The 18,646-nt window shown below is 40.4% G+C and overlaps 1 protein-coding gene across 1 annotated transcript in view; it reads right to left on the bottom strand.

The window, feature by feature from the left end:
- LOC145440728 (IgGFc-binding protein-like) overlaps positions 1-18,646 on the bottom strand; it is a 59,149-nt gene that overhangs the window by 13,320 nt on the left and 27,183 nt on the right. Inside the window, exons 18-32 of the mRNA XM_080318464.1 lie at positions 18,033-18,150; positions 16,588-16,729; positions 14,756-14,885; positions 14,580-14,693; positions 13,947-14,038; positions 13,287-13,428; positions 12,576-12,832; positions 11,458-11,604; positions 10,485-10,645; positions 5,920-6,058; positions 5,698-5,849; positions 3,528-3,700; positions 2,500-2,591; positions 2,338-2,435; positions 1,730-1,889 (exon numbers count right to left, since the gene is read on the bottom strand). Coding sequence (XP_080174590.1) covers positions 1,730-1,889; positions 2,338-2,435; positions 2,500-2,591; positions 3,528-3,700; positions 5,698-5,849; positions 5,920-6,058; positions 10,485-10,645; positions 11,458-11,604; positions 12,576-12,832; positions 13,287-13,428; positions 13,947-14,038; positions 14,580-14,693; positions 14,756-14,885; positions 16,588-16,729; positions 18,033-18,150 — 2,117 coding nt within the window. The remainder of the gene's footprint in view (positions 1-1,729; positions 1,890-2,337; positions 2,436-2,499; positions 2,592-3,527; positions 3,701-5,697; positions 5,850-5,919; positions 6,059-10,484; positions 10,646-11,457; positions 11,605-12,575; positions 12,833-13,286; positions 13,429-13,946; positions 14,039-14,579; positions 14,694-14,755; positions 14,886-16,587; positions 16,730-18,032; positions 18,151-18,646) is intronic.

Below are 18,646 nucleotides of genomic sequence, written 5' to 3'. Positions count from 1 at the left end.
TTGTCACTTTACTATATTGCGGACCTGCTGTATGTCGCTGGGTTCAGTTGGCAAGGACTGGACTTTTCGGCGCCTGGACAACGGACCTATCGATATCGAAAGCTTCGACCAACATGCGTCAATCATTTTGTGCCTAGGTTTCATAGTCGACGGTCTTTCTGCGAGCGCAAAAGCAAGGTCCCAGATGTTGAACGACACTTTGTCTCGTAATCGCGAATATAGTTAGGCTCAATCTGACACATTAGGCGTTCTTTCATTTTCACAAAGGGGTAACAATATGTAAAGCAAGAAATCGAGTGACACTATGTTGCGGGAAGCGTGTAGAAAAATTTTACTTTTGATAAATTTATCGCAAATTATTCTGCTTTATTGTAGTGTACGAAGATCTCCCAAAATGTGACTGGCTCATGAATCTGTCAATGCCTCGGAACTGATATTTTAGTCATCACATCTCAAGTGTTGCGGCCAGACTAATCAAATTCTTGGTTGGCCTTGCAAGTTCACAGTCTGTGCAACCCATATTTGATAATATTATTAATTTTGCAAATTACCTCGCGGCCCACTCAAATCCTTCTCGCGGGCCACGGGTTTGCCGGCCCTGTCCTAAGGTCACCATGATACCTTTTCATCCCCATGACAATGCAGGGTGTATTTCAACCTATATATACATCATAATGAGCAAAATACAGCGTGTAATTGAGAAAATCAGTGTATTCCGCAGCAGGGTGTTCTTTGACAAATCACACCTATTCCACGCTGGTGATACTAGACACCTTGAGGTGTTGTTGTGCACCCGTTGCAATTCCGTCACCTCATCTCCTATTACTGACCCCACTTGTTCCATCCCAAAATTTTTCATATTATCATTATTCGTTTTATTATGGTATGCTGGATATATTAATACTCACCCATTGCAACCAAATATATGAATAATATATGTAGCTGTTGAATGCAGGGTGTGATCAGAACGGTTGACCCTACCCATAGTCATATCGATCACATCCTGTCCTACACTGTTGTTATTATGCTATCCGTCCAAGTTATCTTCTTTTCGGTTGGATTAATCCATAATTAATTCTCTCTCTCTGTCTCCGGGTGTGTTTTAGCGATTATTACCCATATTTCAAAGTAAAATCGTTAAGTTTTACAGTGAAAAGGGTTTATATGAACTTTAATTTTGTAAATTGAAAACAAAATTGGTTCATGTCCAAATTATGTGGTAAAGTCAAAATTTCCAAAACTGGACATAAGACTGTTTTTGGCTTTCCAGCGATCATATGTAATTTCGTCAAGAAAGTCAGTAAATGTGCAAAAGGGTGTGCAATTTAGAAAAGGTTGCTATAAAAATATGCGTCACTGCCCTTGTTTTTAAATATAATAGAGAGACTTCTCCGCGACGTATCAACTCCATTCCATATCTCATCATTACATAGCGATGTTGTGATGTTTTAAACTGATAAATCACTGGTAAACAAATAATGATGGTGACAGAAAAATTGCTTCATAAATTATAAACAGTCAAATTGTTGAACATCGTGGTATTACTGGGATCAATTCCACGGTTTTCACTCTTTCGGAGATATCGCGTTCGCTACTATAGCGTTCACAAACACTTCCGAGCGAATCATTGAAATTTTCTTACGGTGCTCGACACTTCCGCGTGAACATTCCTTACAAACCTATACGAGACACTCTACACGCGGCAAAACGTAACTATAATCACCCTCACCGTGTATGTCAAGTCACTGTAGATCTTGGTAACGGATTTTTGCGAAACGTCTCGCCAGCCTTCCATGATAACATGATCGATCTCGATGCGTCCGTCCTCCGTCTCCCGGTTCACGACGAAGATCCGGAACGTGGGCGAATCGGGCGTGCCGGAGTCGTGGCTGGAAGGAAACGCAGAGCTGGGCAACTACAATATTTTCAGCTTTTCCAACTTGAATTAGAACTAAAATTATAGCTACTTTGCCTTTTTTCAGATTAGAACAGAATGAGAATTATTGAATTTCTAAAGACTTGAAAATTAAAATATATTCCTAAATTAGAGTTCATTCTCAAAAGCAAGAGCATGGCAGAGTTCTGCACAACAAGATTGGTTCGTTTTGCACTGCACAGTCCTCCCGTGTTATTTTCTATAACACCGGAAATCGGATTCGAATTAATATTAGAGCATAGCAACATTTCACAAACTAGATTTGAACTCCAGTATACAATAGAATGGTATATTCATATCGAAATAAATCCGAATAGTTTCGGCTGACAAACTAGATTAGAATTGGACTACCACCATTCCGCTTCAACTAGTTTACTAATTAGCCAGGTAGCTGTACTCACGCGACTATAAGATACGCACAGTTACCGCGGAAATCGAAATAGTAGTTATCGAAAGTCTTGAAGTGGACTGCTCCGTATATTAGCATGTGCGGCAGCTCCTAAACGTAAACATGGCCAATTGTTTATTTGATCTCGGTAAGGATTGATACAAGCGACATATACGTTCGGAACACACTGGAATTCGCCCTCAGCTACATCTATGCAACTTGTTTCTTCGTCACAAGGGTTTTCTTTGATTGGGGCTGATCCAGGTCCTGAAAACAAACATAATGTTCGCTCGCAGCCGCAATGGTAAGCAAGAGGACTTGCATTTGAATACTACATTGCAAATTCGTTATGTTACGTCAAAATATCAATAGCGTTGTCCAATATTTGACAAATTTCAAAAGTGCTGCGTTGTCAGGTCTACTTCTGTAGATTATTGATGAAAAGACATGAATGAGTCCATAACAAGCTCACATGAAATGCATTTTCATTTCTCGCAATGCGTTTGAAAGTAGTTGCCGAAGAGAGTTCGGCCCACCGATCATAGAATGTCGAGTAGACTATGAAACACGACATCGGGGGTTTTGATTGGCCAATCTGCTATGCTTCAATGATTATTACGGCGACGACTGGTTGAATTGTTTGTTCAAGAAGCTATTCACTTGAGTACTTTCATATATTCATTTTATACCGCCCCTTGAAGTCGTTTGACATGCCTCGGATATTGGTACTTTTCCCTGAGTATAAATTTTCACCCTTACTTCTACCTCAGTACTAACGTTGTCTACTTTCACAATCTCTGTTCACAGCAAATAGGTTCATTCGGAGTGACAGATCTTTAAAATACCGGCAAGAGTCCACAACGGATGCCTGACGTGTGATACATTTGCATGTGACTTGTTAACCGCAAAACTAGCCCGAAACTCACTCCAAACCTAACCTTAACCCTCCCATCCCTGACTATATCCGATATCCTCGAGTGTTAAATTGCTAAAGTGTTGCATGCTATATTCTGTCCACATATCTTCACAATGATGTAATCAGAGATTTATAATTTGTTTGGTGAGTTCATCATAGATATGCCGCATATGGTACATGAATACATTACATATATATTGGTAGTGCTTGTCTGTCGACTAGAAGTTTTTTTGTGTATACATTGAGTATAGTTAGACCTACTTCCAAAGAATCCACAATAAATTTACCTTCGCATGTTTGGAGATATTTGCAGTCTTCCGCCATCTTTGAAAACCCTTGCTCGACGTAGGAGCCATCTTCAAGCACACAGCCGCAAGTGCTGGACTCCACGCATGCTCCGTCGTGCCAAATGTATCCGGGAAGACAGTAGCATCCGGCGATTTCAGCTCCGTCTTCGCAGCTGGTAACGAAACAAGACACGTTTCGTTTTCGAATTTGCGATTTCGAATATGTCGTTGATCACGTCACTCCGTGATTGTGACGTCATTTTGATACCGAATATTGTACAGACCAATCCCAAAGTTGTCAGAGTCCCCTACACGCAGAAAGGCTATGTCTTTCCATAGCCTTAGAGGTTATGAAATTAGTCAGCGTTGTTAATTAAGTATAGCAGTAACTCGAAAAGTAGAAGTAGCAATTTCACTTCTAGTAGAAGGAATACACAGAAAGTCTGTAAGGTATTCACGTACAGAGACTCTTGGAGATAACTTTTGTATAAAATTGAATAATGGATTCACATTGAAGCAGACCCGAATATTTGCTTGGTAATCATCAGAAACTAGTACATGATTGAAAAGAACAGTACACTACACGTACGATTGTTGATAGACGTTATACAAAGTTCTTTTCAGTTTTCTAACAATTACTGACTATTGCCCTTGACGGCTATCAGTCGAGAATATTAGAGATAATTTCAATAAGAATATGTTATTGAGTTATTCACTTGTATACTGAAGTATTCATGTCAGCAGCTAATGTTAAACTACAATTATCGCTAAACAGTTTTTTTTTTTCAATTTAGATTAGAATTTCCGAATTCACAAAAATTGGAAATTGAATTGGATTCCGAACCAAAAAGAAATTTAAAAAGATAATGTTAAGGAAATTAAATAGTAGTTTTTTTTTCAAATTAGGGAGAATTGCAATTATAACTACATCGTGTTTTAAAGAACTAGATTAGAATTAGAATTACTGTATTTGCGTGAACTCAAAAGATCGAATTAAGTTCAGTCCATATCAAATCTGAGCTCATCCTTAGAAGCATGACAATGACAAATGCTGCACATCAATCTTAGCTCGTTTCACACTATACAGTTCTCCTGTCGCATTATCAGAACAAAAATTAGATCAGAATTAAAATTAGAGAATAAAAACAATTTTCATTTTAAATTAGAATTAGATTATCCACATCCCGATCTAATAAGACAACTAGAATTATCTAGTAAAAGTCTGGTTTCTGTATGGTTATTACAGTAAAGTATGTTCCAGCCGGTGTTGGGATGACTCGAGTCACCTTTTTCGAATGACTTGACTTGACTCGAGTCACTTTGCTAAAATGACTTGACTTGACATGACTCGGCGTATCAGAAATATGGATTGACTCGTGACTCGGAGAAAAATTCACGAGTCAATTTCAAGTCATCAAGTATTCGGTGTCGACAAAAATCTCTGAATCTCCCATATGTTCGGATTGTTCGCGAAACGCTGGTGTAACCGTGGGAGCGACCAATCATTTAATGATCGTGCGTTTTACGGAGCCTCCGTTGTTCCCTCGCAAATAAATTGACCGCAAACGAAGTGATCGAAGCTTACAGCTTACGTCGTCGTAAACTAATATAATAAAGTAATTAATCTCTTTTTTTACATTAACCGAACCTCTTGTTTCATTGAAATTGAATTCTAATATAGTTTATATAGTCCTCAACCATTGGCGCAGGCTCGAATTGTATCATATCGATTTGTAAATGGGTCATGTATTGCATCCTATCAATTCGTATCTATTATCTATTTTGCCTACGGTAACTATAAACTATGGTTCAGCAGTTCTGCGTATATGTGAGCGACACAGCGCCTTCTTGCCTGTATATTTAACTCTATATTCGTTCATCGGTTCGAAATCAATGACCACTCAATCTGTATTTCAGACAGCTAGCAAAATGCAATGACGTTATCATGACCCATAATTCGAAAAGGCAACTTGACTTGAATTATGACTTGATTGGTGACTTGACTTGACTTGACTTGACTTGACTCGAGTCACCTTTGAAAATCGATTGACCTGACTTGACTCGAGTCAAAATGGGCAATGACTCGAAATGACTCGTGACTCGAAGGTAGTGACTTGATCCCAACACTGGTTCCAACACGGTCGAAAATCCGTAATGTTTCAGTTCTTACTCGGCGGAAGCGGTAGGATTCCTGCAGCTGTCTTGACACGCCGATCCGCAGACGTACTCGCTGTTCGCCGGGCAGTCGGGCGCGATTCCCAACTGTACTTCCCAATTGCAAGGCAACCGGTTTTGGCACTCCACAGCCAGACTTTGCAATGCCTTCGATAGCAAGAGATATTCGTATAGTGTTCGCGCCTCCCAGGCAATATCTGATATCTATATCACTCACCGAGTTGACAGCTTCGCCTTCGGTAACGCACGCGTCGAAAATGCAGTTCTTGAAAATGGTGTCGATGTCGACCGCATCAACGCAAAACGCGAAAGGCCCGTCGGTTGCATTCATTTGACCGCAAAAGTCAGGTCCGGCCCTGGGAGATACAGAAGTTCAGTGTTTACGTATGGTCAGGCCGTGTTATTTTTGGCATATGCCAAAACTGCCAAAAATAGCTTATTTTTGGCATTTTTCAATTTTTATTTTTGGCAGTTTTGGCATCGACCTCTAAATAGATATTTTCAGACTCGAATTAGTCATAAAAACGCTTTATTTGGGTCAGTTTATCAATAGAGACCAAAAAATGTGCAGCTTCCACTTATAATAAGTACCAACAAACAATAATAAGAAGAAAAAACCTAGCGATTACATAGGTTAATATTATCAAACAAAACCACAAAATGTGCAGTATCCATTCGGAATCGGTGCCAATAAGCTAAAAGAATGAGAAGCCTAACAAACACGCTCAACTCCTGATTGTTACAGCTTTTGAATAGACTTAAATTGTTTGCACTGTAACAGTGCTTCCAAACTCAGGCCAGCAAAGTTTCTCCTGAATTAATTTTTCGCCCAACGAATGTGGGAAATATCGGCCGTTGTAGTAGCCGTTGAGGGAAAGAATGTTGCCAGTCCCCCACAAAAGGTTTTCAGAGCTTCAAAATTTCGGAGGGCAGAACCGGCTTCCAAGCATCATGAAAAGAGATCACTGCGCTAGTGCCATCGATCTCATCGCGAAAAGAATTTTCTTCCCGATACTTTCCAGGAGTTCCCTGTGTTGTCTCTTAACACATTCTATTTTGTAGCGCGACCATCCCATCTCCATCAGTCTACCGATATATTTTAGCAGGACTTTTGTCACGTAAGATGGCTTTAATATTACCAACTCACATGGAAGAGTCCTGGGAAGGTTACCTTGTTTAAGAACATTAACGCAACAAGACTGTCTGGCAAAACGAGACTGCAGCTCAGAAATAGCCGGACTGTTTGTTGTGTCACAATGCTCAACTTGATCACAATGCAAAAATCTTAGTTGAATTTGGGGGTTCCAGATCCATGAGCAGAATACAATTTATATTTTAGTAATCAGTACCCGTTTTATCAAATTTAGCGCTCGGCAAGCCGGTTAAAAATGGCCGTAAAATTGCCTTTGGACAAATGGAAAGTGTGACGTAAACCAAATGCAGTCAGCCGTTCAATCTCGCTGTGCCCACACCTTTTAGGACACCATGCTTTTTCCCCTAATGGGTGGGCTGGACCCATAGAGTAAAAAACCTGCCCTTCACACTTGTAATGCGGTCCTGTTAACACAACACCATGAAAGAAATACACTATTGGCAGGTTGTGTTATTTTTGGCATATGCCAAAAATTAGTTATTTTTGGCATTTTCAAATTTTTATTTTTGGCAGTTTTGGCATCTGGCTTCCGAAATGCCAAAAATAACACGGCCTGCGTATGGTTTATAGTAATTGCTGGAGAATACACCTACAGGCTTTGGCAACTAGAAAATTTTCGGTTTTTCTAAATCAAATTGGCATTAGAGTTATAGCTATACCGTTTTTACAAATTAGATAAGAATTAGAATTATATAGCAACACAGTTATTTCTTACATAGATTAGATTTATAATTATAGCTACATAGGTTGTTTTCCAAATCGGATTTTGCGAAAATTTGGAAATTGAATCGGGTTCAGTTCATATCAAATCCGCGTTCATTATCGTAAGATTGAGAATCGCAAATGCCTGTGCGGTAAGCTTGGCACGTTTCACGCTATACAGTTCTCCTGTAGCAATTTCAGGAAAACCACAAATAAGATTAGAATTAAAAAGAGAGCACAGAAACATTTTTTAAATTAAATTATAATTCGAATTAGAGCAAAGAAATATTTCTCAAATTGCATTAGAATTAGATTACTGACATTTCGCTGTAATTAGTCTGTAATAAGACAACTATGAGATTGTTTAGTTTGTCAAGTCTTTAGTTTGTCAAGTCCGTACAGTGTACACAAGTAATATCGTTAATATTTACTCATTTGCTTGTGGTACCAGCGATTTCAACATATGCAAATACTACTTCCAGTGGAAGCGAAAACAAAAGGTTTTTAAAGTACGCATGTGAGCAGATGTGGCCAAAGTGGTCAGCGTTGGCATTCTATAGACTCAACGCCGCAAACTCCAACTCGATTACAAGTATAGAAGTGGCGATTTTTAAGACGTGTCAAAACTATTACAGGTGGAAGTATAGAAGGCCTTAAAATTACTCAAATATGTAGGCGCGAAACGTAGATTTGGTTGAGGGGCCTCATACCTTTAGAAGTGGATCGGCTACTTTGAAAATTGTATAAAGCAACCTTTCGGGTAACGCAAGATGACTAATTAGTGCCCGTTTCGAAAATATATACAGTTATCGTGATACTGGTGCTATTTCGCGAGATTATTATGTCTTATAAAAGCGATGGAGATAAAATAATGTTATTTTCGATATAATAATTATGCACCTACATACGACGTCTACGTCTCCTAATTTTTTATAATGATTTTAATCATTGAGATTTTACAAATCCAAGCCAGTGTTTCTTAGCCTTTTTAGCGCTCATACTCGTTGGGCTTTCAATGGAATTTCTTCTAAAAGACAAACCAGCGGCTAGCGAAAAGAAAGTTTCAGAGTTGAATAAATTGGCACAGAAAATATTCCACTTTTTGTTGGTCTGCAAAATACTTTTAGGCTCTAGATAGCATATAGGCCTAATTCCACAAATCATCTCGTACGCTCTGATGTGGTGATCAGTACCCCTAAGGGCTCCGCCCACCACTGGCTAAGAACCCCTGATCTAAGCACCACATCAGAGCGTACTTGAAATATAGAGAGTGAAAAGTTTGTAAATGGTTTGACTTCAAAATCTGTTGAAGTAATCTGAAAACCTAAGCAATTGAGTACGGAGCGGAGGTGGGCAAAAGTCAGTTAAGCACACGGAAAAAGTAGTAACCTGTTTCGTTAGAAACCACCAGGGCTGAGCGAAGTAGAGTGCCTGAGTGATTCCATTCTGAAGCGAATATTGGGCTTTGAGTAGAGTCAGGTATATTCGAGTATCAATCAATAGGACGTTACACCAGTGCAAATGATGCGGAAAGATCAAATATGTAACTTTCGTGTGACCACGAAGATTATAATGCTAGCTCTACATCACATTCGAGATGATTTGGTATGTTTTCAACGTATTTAATTGCACTCTGTGACTATGCTGTTGGCTGGGGTTACCATACGTCCTCCCTTTTCAGGAAATTGAAAATGTCTTCCGAAGACGCCTAAATGTCCGCCTTTTCGGAAATTCGTCCACCTTTAAACCTTTTACAGCTAGGTTAATGGATAGGGTCAACTGGAAATCGGCATAAAGGACGTGAAATAAGTAATACGGACGTTCGAGCGGGTCATTCGGGAGTCGAGTGAAAGGGACGGCCTTTTTTTAGTCAACGCAACAACATTTCCAATAAATATTTCAATTTTGGTCGACTAACTTTTATGATTTGGTTAAAGTCAGGGTTGTAACCAAGTCACAAGGCTCCGAGTCACAAGTCAATTTCACTTTTATAGATTTGACTCGAGTCAAGTCGAGTAATTTTCAACTCACCACCGAGTCAAGTCCGAGTCCAAGTCATCCATCAGAGGGTCGAGTCCGAGTCATGGTATTATGACTCGAGTCCGAGTCCAAGTCAATGTGTTGACTGCTCAGTTACCAGCTAAAATCTTGACGAACTCACTTTTTATAACTCTGTTCGGTGATATTGAATGGTTCGCATTAATAATATAGTGGTTTTCCTCACTTTTAGCAGTTTCTGGTGGCATTTTCAAGTACTAGTACCAATAGACGAAATCCCAATAGGGAGGTTACTTTAATATTCTTCGAAATTACGATGAAATATCGGTCTTGGCCGCCTGTGTCTCGAGTCATATGACTTGGTTCGAGTCATGCGCAATGACTCGAGTCCAAGTCGAGTCAATACACAGATTGACTCGAGTCGAGTCGAGTCATTTCCGTATTTTGAGAAAATGACTCGAGTCAAGTCGAGTCATCCGAAAATCGTGACTCGAGTCTGACTCGAGTCGAGTCATGACTCGAGTCATTACAACCCTGGTAAAAGTGTCCTCCTTTCCCGAATATAAAATATGGTAACCCTCTGTTGGCGGATCAAGAGTTCAAATATATTCCATTTTCACAAACGTGCATTGCAGAGTTTTGCACTATGTTACGTATACTGGGATACCACGAAGCGAAAACTAGAGAAACTATAATTATTATACATGATAAATTAAATTATTGGCAAGGAACTCATAATTTCAGTACTCGAATCATCCCGTACTGCGCGACTCAAATCAGTAGAATTAAAATTAAATTCTGAATTGAGTAGGCCTAATACTCGAATCATTGTGTCGGTCCTAATGAGCACTTCTGAAATTTAATACACATGTGTGTCGATTGAGGATATCGAGAATATGCTGTATGATAAGCAAGCGTCGCCGAATTACCATATGGCTGTGTCTTCTGGAGAGCAGACCACTGGATCAGGTAGCGTATCGTCGCTGCTGCAGCTGTCATTGTATCTGTTAGCTGCGGCGAAGTTTTCGATCGACATTCCGCCGAGGTCGTCGGCAGCCTCTCCGGTGTAGTTACCGCAGAATCCGGAAACCTGGAATGCGTCATCGATTCGTGAAATAATATCGGTGACGACCTTGTTTTAAGTGGGCGATGAGTTGTGGGAAATCATAGCAATTCGGTTTGGGCATGCATGTTGAAATGATTATGTATTTCAGTGCAACCGTTGCATGTGAAGTGTACACAATAGTGCTACAGTGTACAGACTGTACACCGTAGACAACACAGATGCAAATTACACCGCCGCGTACAGAGGAAAATCGGGTCCTTTGCCGATATCTATCACTGCGTAGGGTGCAAATCACGACATCGGCTCTTTCTGGTGCCAAATTCTACTGGCGCACCCGTTGTAATGGGTGAAAACGAACCAAACACACCAACTATTAAGTAGACATATGCCAGGGGTGAAGCAGTTTCGCATTCCGTGAACCAATTCACTAAATCGCAAGAAAGTGGTATACAGAAGCCACTACACAACAAGGATATATTTCCATGTGTACTGGTGCAATCGACTCGTTTCACTCGTTGGAATTGGTGTGAAAGCATATTTTGATATACATAAAGTATCGATGGTCTGATTTGCACCCTAAGCTGTAGTGGGACTCGGGTAAATACACATAATTACCCCGTATAGTTACAGTTCATGAGATGTGAGACAGGTAAAACTTCGATAAACAAACTGAACGTCAAAGTTTTGTACCATGTCCCGCATCGCCTTTCATTTTGGAGATATTAAAGTATCAGGTCCGCGCATGTCAGGACTGGTGTTCAACACTCACTTGTAAACAATCAAACCTATCCGGCTATCCAACGGGCCTACTAGGAACTAAAAAATCGAAGGAATACCTGGTTGAGATAAAAATTCGGGACGTCGATGTAAAGATTCGTGCCGTCGAATTTCACGACGACACCAAACTTGGTTTCAGCCACGACAAAACGACCTCGTTTTTCGACAGCAACCAAACCGCTTCCACCATCTCCCATCATCGCAGCCTGAAGCAGAGTTTGAGATTACGATTTCGCACGAAAAACCTACATCGGTTACAGTCAGTTAATACTTTTACTATATTTACAAACAAGTCTAGTGACTCATATCACAACACTGGTGTGTTGCGTCACCACTGTACAGGAGCAGTGTTTAAAGGGATGGGGATAAATATATAATCAAGTCAACTTGACCATTCAGTCGATAAGAATAGGGGTCGAAACCACCCTTATTGCTCTGCGGGCCGATTTCAAAAGCTCAAATGTTCAAAATTGAAAACTGATTGCAGCACGTACACTGCAGCGTCACTGAAGGTTGCCCACAGAAAGGCAATAACACATATAGTTAAATTCAAGAGATTAGCTGGATTAAAAAAAATATTCAGTGACCTTGTGACCACTATGCAAAACTATACGAACTCCTCGCGGACCTGCACCAAGAGGGTCGCCGGCCACTGAATTAAGAGGGTTATCTTTCAAAGTCAGTGGCTCTCAAACTGGGTGGCAAATTACAGCGAAATGTCGGTAATCAAATTATGAGCTAAGTTGTGAAATGATTCTATGCTTTAATTGTAATTCTAATCTAGTTTCTGGTTTTCCTGAAAATGCCTCTGGAGAACTGTATAGTACGAATTGTGCCAAGCTTTTTGTACCGACATCTTTCATTCTCATTCTTTTGCCTCTGATTTGATATGAACTGGACTCGATTTTTTTCTGTAGATCTTTAAAATCAGAAATTTCAGTCAATTTCCAAGTTTTTTGAATTCCGTCATTCTAATTCTAATCTAAATAAAAAAAAAGACCGCGTAGCTACCATTGTAATTCAAATCAAATTTGAAGCAAAAGGTTACTAGGTTATTACAGTTAAATCCATTATTCCGTTTAAACGATATGCGAATAACGAATCACTTTTAATGGTAATTACAACTTCTTCGTCAGCACCACTTCACGACACTAACTGCAGAAAAGCAACGTCTCACCGAATAGTCGGTTCCCGGTCCTAATTCCACCGTCACATTTCCGGGCAGATAGACAGTCACGGACCGCACGTAAGACACTGCCGTCTGTCCGTTGCGGTGTTCGTTCTGAGCGGTGACCGTGACATGACGGTCGGAATCCGCGAAGGAAGCGCCTTCGGTCGAGAGCATCACGTATCGGCAAACGCCCATAAAGTCGAATCTAGTCCCGTCCAAAGTTTTGTAGTGAGGGTCGCCAGTCGCTTGGAACGTGTCGACTCCTGTAAATCAAACATGGCAGTTAAGGCGGACTTGGACAATTAAATAATTTTATCTTTCTAGTTAGACTAATTTGAGGCGAGTGTCGGAAGGCTAATTCTAACCTAAATTTTGAAATCTTTCCACGCTCTTATTCTAATTCTAATTCTAATTTATGCTTTGCCTGAAAATGCGGCAAGACAACTGAATAGTGCGAAACGAGCGATGCTTGCCGTACAGACATTTGTTATTCTCGTGCTTATAAGAATGAACTCTTAATTGATATGAACTGAACTAGATTCAATTTCCAAATTTTCAAAATTTCAGTAATGATAATTCAAGTCTAATTTTATGAAAAATATGTAGCCATAATTCTAGTTCTCATCTGATTTGGTAAAGCTGAAAGTTTTCTAGGTAGCCAACACTGGGTGAAAGCGACTGTAAAGATGAAGGAAGTGAGTCTTATTTGTCGCGCACTTTCGGGAATACAGCCGTATCGTCCGCCGGTCGTCAGCCCGCATACTTTGCCCTCATCGCACGAATACGGCGAGCAGTTCAACGCGCCGTTCTCGCAGACGCACTGGAGACCGCAGCCTTGTTGGACGAATGAGAATCCGCTCTGAAATTTCAAAGGTACAGATATAACGCTCTGATAATATTCGAGCAACTCATGTCCCATGCAAGTACCAAATGAGGTATACAGTCGGACAGAGTATATCTGGATTTTCTGAGCTATCCATAGAAATATAAAATTCTGCGAGTTTTTGTCGAAGTAGTCTCGAGCTATCTTCGAACTCGCTGTTTCCGTTTGCTTATGAGTCTATTTTCACAGCAACTGAATTGTAGCGTAAGCGAATACTTTCTGACGACCTTGATCCGGGTACATTATTGCGACGTGATTTCAATGTACCTACCGATTTTCAGAGAAGTTGACTTGTCGCCAAAAGCGGTAATTTAGATCATACCTATGGATATAAATAGTGGAATTTTGATTCACCATGACCAATCCTACCATTAATTCAGTCTCGATCAGTAGATATTGTGAAAACCATATATGAACATTACCGCACCAAGAGTAGTAAACTACTTAAAAAGACCCGCGTATAAATAACTAAGAGCTTAATAACGATCCCCCACCTGGTAATACGCTCCAGAGTCCGCACACCCACATTCAGACAGACGGACGCAACTGGTTCCATCCAGCACGAACCCGTCGTTACAAAAGCAACCTGTCAAAATACGATAATTCATTTCGACCCAAGGGATGGTGGAATTGAAATAGCTATCGTGCAAAACTGAGAGCAATATGCCTGGGCACAAGAAGTATACTCCAACCTGAATCCATTAATAATTCTAACGATTCGAGCCCTTAGGAGTTCATTTGTCAATTAGAATTATAGTTTCCATACTATTTTTCACTGTGGAAAGCTGTAAACCTCGATAGGTCGTATCATGGTATACAAAACATGAAGTACAAGGTTAAACATTGAAGTGGAAATGACATATCTGTGAAGTCATGATCAATCCACAGCACTGTCACAAAGTGCAATGAAATATGTATGGTCAAAAACACCAAATAATATTCAATGTGATATAGAACTGGCATTATATTGTTTGTGGTCGCATGAATGGTACACGTGCGAACTTTCCATATTATTCAAACTGTTGTGGCGTCCTCATAAGAGATAATAGAGTACCCGATTCAGAATCAGATCACTCAGGTATTGGATTTGGCCTGGCCCTAATTATTATCAGTGTACCGGTATATACCTTCTACTTTCGGCTTGGATGTACACCGGGCTTGCGCCTGCGGGTCCACGCACGTATTCGGGCATCGGTTGCCTCTGAACTCGTAATGCTGGTTTTGTCCGCAGGTCGGAGTCGCTGTTGAAAACGAGAGAACTTAGTTTTTTTCAAATTTCACGCGTGACTGCGCGGAGTCTCACGGAAATCGAACTCTTCCCTCCAATTGCAAATCTGAAAGTTCTTGTCGCTGCAGATGGAGGCGAATTCGGCCACGTGTCCTTGGTAGATATCGTCGTTGCCACCCAAGGCGCACATATCGAATACGCATTCCTGTAGAAATTGTATTGCATATTATGCTATGGCCGATGTTCCCTCTAATTTTCAAGAGTCTGAGCAGACGCACCAAATCACTGCGCGGTTCCATGTACAAATGTGAACAACATACCGGACTAAATCAGCACTTTTTCACGCTCATTCTTAAACGCTGGTCGGTTCCCCTACAGGGCATTCAACCGAACTGAAGAGGCGCTTTGCACTCATACCCCCTTGCGTCTATGATTAGCTTCACCATTGCCATTTAAACATACAATTCACAAAGACACACTCTCTTTTCGCGGCGAACTAATTCCCACATTAAACGATTCACGAGCAAGCCGGAACAGGTAACGGAGTACGTTGGACGCATACATATCTTTATATCGGCCAATTGCACAAGCGTGTTCTATTCGCGCAAGGCGCGAACATTTTATGAGCCAAGGGATGGATTATGTCCATAATATTGGTACTTTTACTTCCATATTCTAAAATTAATGTCTTCATCGTATCCATTCAAGTCATATGATTAAGTTTAATGATCAAATCACAGCATTGAAATTTTGTTGTAGAAAGGATAAAAGGGCAAGTTGTGCTTGGTCATTCTTGATCTGCCTATTTCCCCCTGATATATCTATAGTAAATGTAATATGCAGCATTGTCAGAAAGCTCTCTATAGGTCTTAGTTATGGTCAACTAATATCATACATTTTAATCAAGAGCGACTGGTCGCACGAAAGGTACGTATTCGAAAATCATTTTCAACTGTGACGACATTCCAGTCGGTAAAGTATTCAGGTATACGATTTTGCGCAGCGCTCGTGTTGTGTGGAAAACTAATTATCTCCACCTCACAATTCCAAAACGTTCGTCGATTCAGTTATGACAATTATAGAGTACAATGGGAATCATACATGCGCACACACGCGTTCCGCGTCTCTTTTGTCCTTATCTGAATTATTTGCGGAAAAAACATTCGCATACCATAACGACATATAATTGAGCTGAATTAAGCAACCGTCCCTTGACAAGAAAAACAACAATGTGTGGTAATTAGATTAGATCCACAAAAGTGCCCTACCCAGGTGTTTGTTACGGCCACAATGCAGCCAGAGCTAGACCGAACGTTCGGACGAATCATTGAGCGATTTCCACGTTATCCTAATTGTGACTGACTGGTGTCACCTGCGATTTATGTATTGCATATATGTGCGACTATAGATAAATTGTTCATTGTTCTCTGTTTTCAGAGTCATAAAGCATAGTATTCTGAAGTCTGCTACACACATTACCGTAACTGACGCACCCTGAACATTACAAATTGGAGGGTGCGTAAAATCGAAGGGGGCTCAAAATATTTCTAAAATCAGTTGGATATCAAGTGTCCCATTTTGTTTTATCTTTTCAATTCGGTATATTTCTCCTTTTTGATTTTCATAAGGCCTCCGATCTCCCAGCGTAAAATTACACAGCAATTATGAGTTATAAGTTTTCTATATATGATACCTAATGCCTTCAATCGAATCATAATTATAGGAATGCATGACATGAGACCACAAACTCGGCGGCAGAGACGAATAGTCCAGGCAAAACTAAGACGTTATACGTTGTGAATCGAGCATTGCGATTACGACAGGATTAAATACGCAAACACCGCGTTCCTAATTGAAAACGCAAGACGGTATACTCAGACTTCAGAACACAGTTAGATTGAGCTCACATCAACATATCTTTCCAAAGAGGTCTCGTCGACGCAGCCTAAGAAGCACGAAGATTTCATAACCGCGCATTTTTCTTGGTAAATCGCGAGTTGCGCTTCGTTGCAATCCTGTTCGTCGTCTTCCGGCGTTCCCTTACGGCACCTAGCAATAAATAAAAACACGACAGTGATAAGGCGTATTTTCGGTGTAACAACGACAAATTGCCTAATTTTGGTTGAGCCTATGAGCTCATCGTAGCCTTTTCTGGTCATGCTGCACTCGTGGCCTTTGACACATTGGTTCAGTGATATTGTTATCGTGTGAAGCAATATGGATTCAATTTACGTTAGGCGTTAGCAGTGGTACTCCTAGGGGTCCGCGAAGCATTTTCAGGGGGTCCGCGAGACCTCCAAATTTGAAAAATGGTTGATAACCTAATTTGTACTTTTTTAAATTAGAGAAATCACGAGACAAACTCACACAAACAGAATGGCCGTCTGAGATGAAATATTATACAGTGCAATCTCATTTCAATAGATACAAACAGATTGCTGTTTAGAGATTTTTGTCGGGGTTTTGGAAAACATTTGCTTGTGGAAATCCATTTTCTCTTGTGATGTGCATAACCGCTATTTCAGAATAACTGCAATAGAAATGACTGCTAGACGTTATAAGTTCACAGAAATTATGTATCTCGATTTTGATGTCACATATCTTTCGATCATACCCAAAGGTGTCGTCATAAGCGTTGCGCGTTATTATTACATTCTCCACCACCCATCTTTGTGGAAATGGATGTGAGGCATTCGTTCATAACAAATCGACGGCGCGGATCTTCAAGACATGACTGTGTATTTCAAAAAACTTTAGCTACATAATTCCCCTTGAAATAATAAACGTTCTCCCAATTTCTACATAAATAGTAGGCAATGATGTTAGTTCTAAGGATAAGCCTTTAGTTGCTGTTTAGCACTAGCCTATACAATTGATATTTGCGCAAGACAGATGACGGCTGCAAGATAATAGAGCTAAATTTGAACTAAAACTTTGAGGGCTCGCGGGGGTCCATGACGGTCCAAAAGGGGTCCGCAAAGACAAAAAGGTTGAGAACCGCTGCGTTAGTAGATTTAGTAGCTTAGGTTTCATGTATGCAATATTGTCTTTGCATTGTTATTGAATTCGATTATGTCTCAGCATACCAAGTATACTGGTGCTAGCCGTGTTGTAAATACTATCTCGAAGTTGGGGTGAACGACCTGTTTTACTTTCCATCATGTCTTGTGAATTGCCACATTTGATCAGGCCTCGAGGGAATAGCTCTGAATCGGTTGCATTTTACGTAAATTTAGAAGTACGCCTAAGATCAGAACCGCGTTAACAAGCTCTTTAATAGACCTGATCCAATCATAAGATAGCGTTGTTCCAGCTAGGCTAATGACTCAAAATACGACATCGCCGCACTCACCATGGCTCGGAACCGCCGACTATTTCGAGAGCGTTTCCAAAATCGGACGGGCTCGTGAAGGTGGTGTTTTCGATCTGGAAATCGTTGTCTTGGGAGCCGTCGTAATTACCGCACAGACCTGAGAGAAAAATTATATGTTTTCATGGAAAATCTACGCCCTGAAACACGGGCCTCTTGCGGGATGATACGGGAATCTATGCATACCAGTGGTTCTCAAACATTTTAATCGCTACCTATCCAGCTCAATATATCCTTTTTCATCTCCCGTAAGACCAGAAGTCATCAATAAGGATATCCTTATTCCAGTATTCAAGTATACGTAGTACCGATTCACTCAATTAGTTTTTTAATGTATACTACTTCTTCTTCAAAAGTTTGTTTTTGGCCACGTCTTTCAACTCAATATCGCTTTGGGAACCACTGAGATATGCTATCACTATTACGCTACTATCACACACAGCCGCTCGGACGTCGATGTTTCATTTCCAATGACACATCACAATCGACAGTATTATTAAACAAGCAATCTTGTACGAAGGCCTACTTACTTTCGATTGTACGCAGGAGTGGTCAAAGCGGTCAGCGTCGCTACTCAGGTAGACGTGAAGTGGCAG

This window comes from Botryllus schlosseri, chromosome 6 (assembly GCF_051294905.1).
Source record: "Botryllus schlosseri isolate E-star chromosome 6, Bs_hap1, whole genome shotgun sequence".
Taxonomy (NCBI): Eukaryota; Metazoa; Chordata; class Ascidiacea; order Stolidobranchia; family Styelidae; genus Botryllus; species Botryllus schlosseri.
The sequence above is the reverse complement of the archived record's forward strand: the minus strand, read 5'-3'. Positions and strand labels throughout refer to the sequence as shown.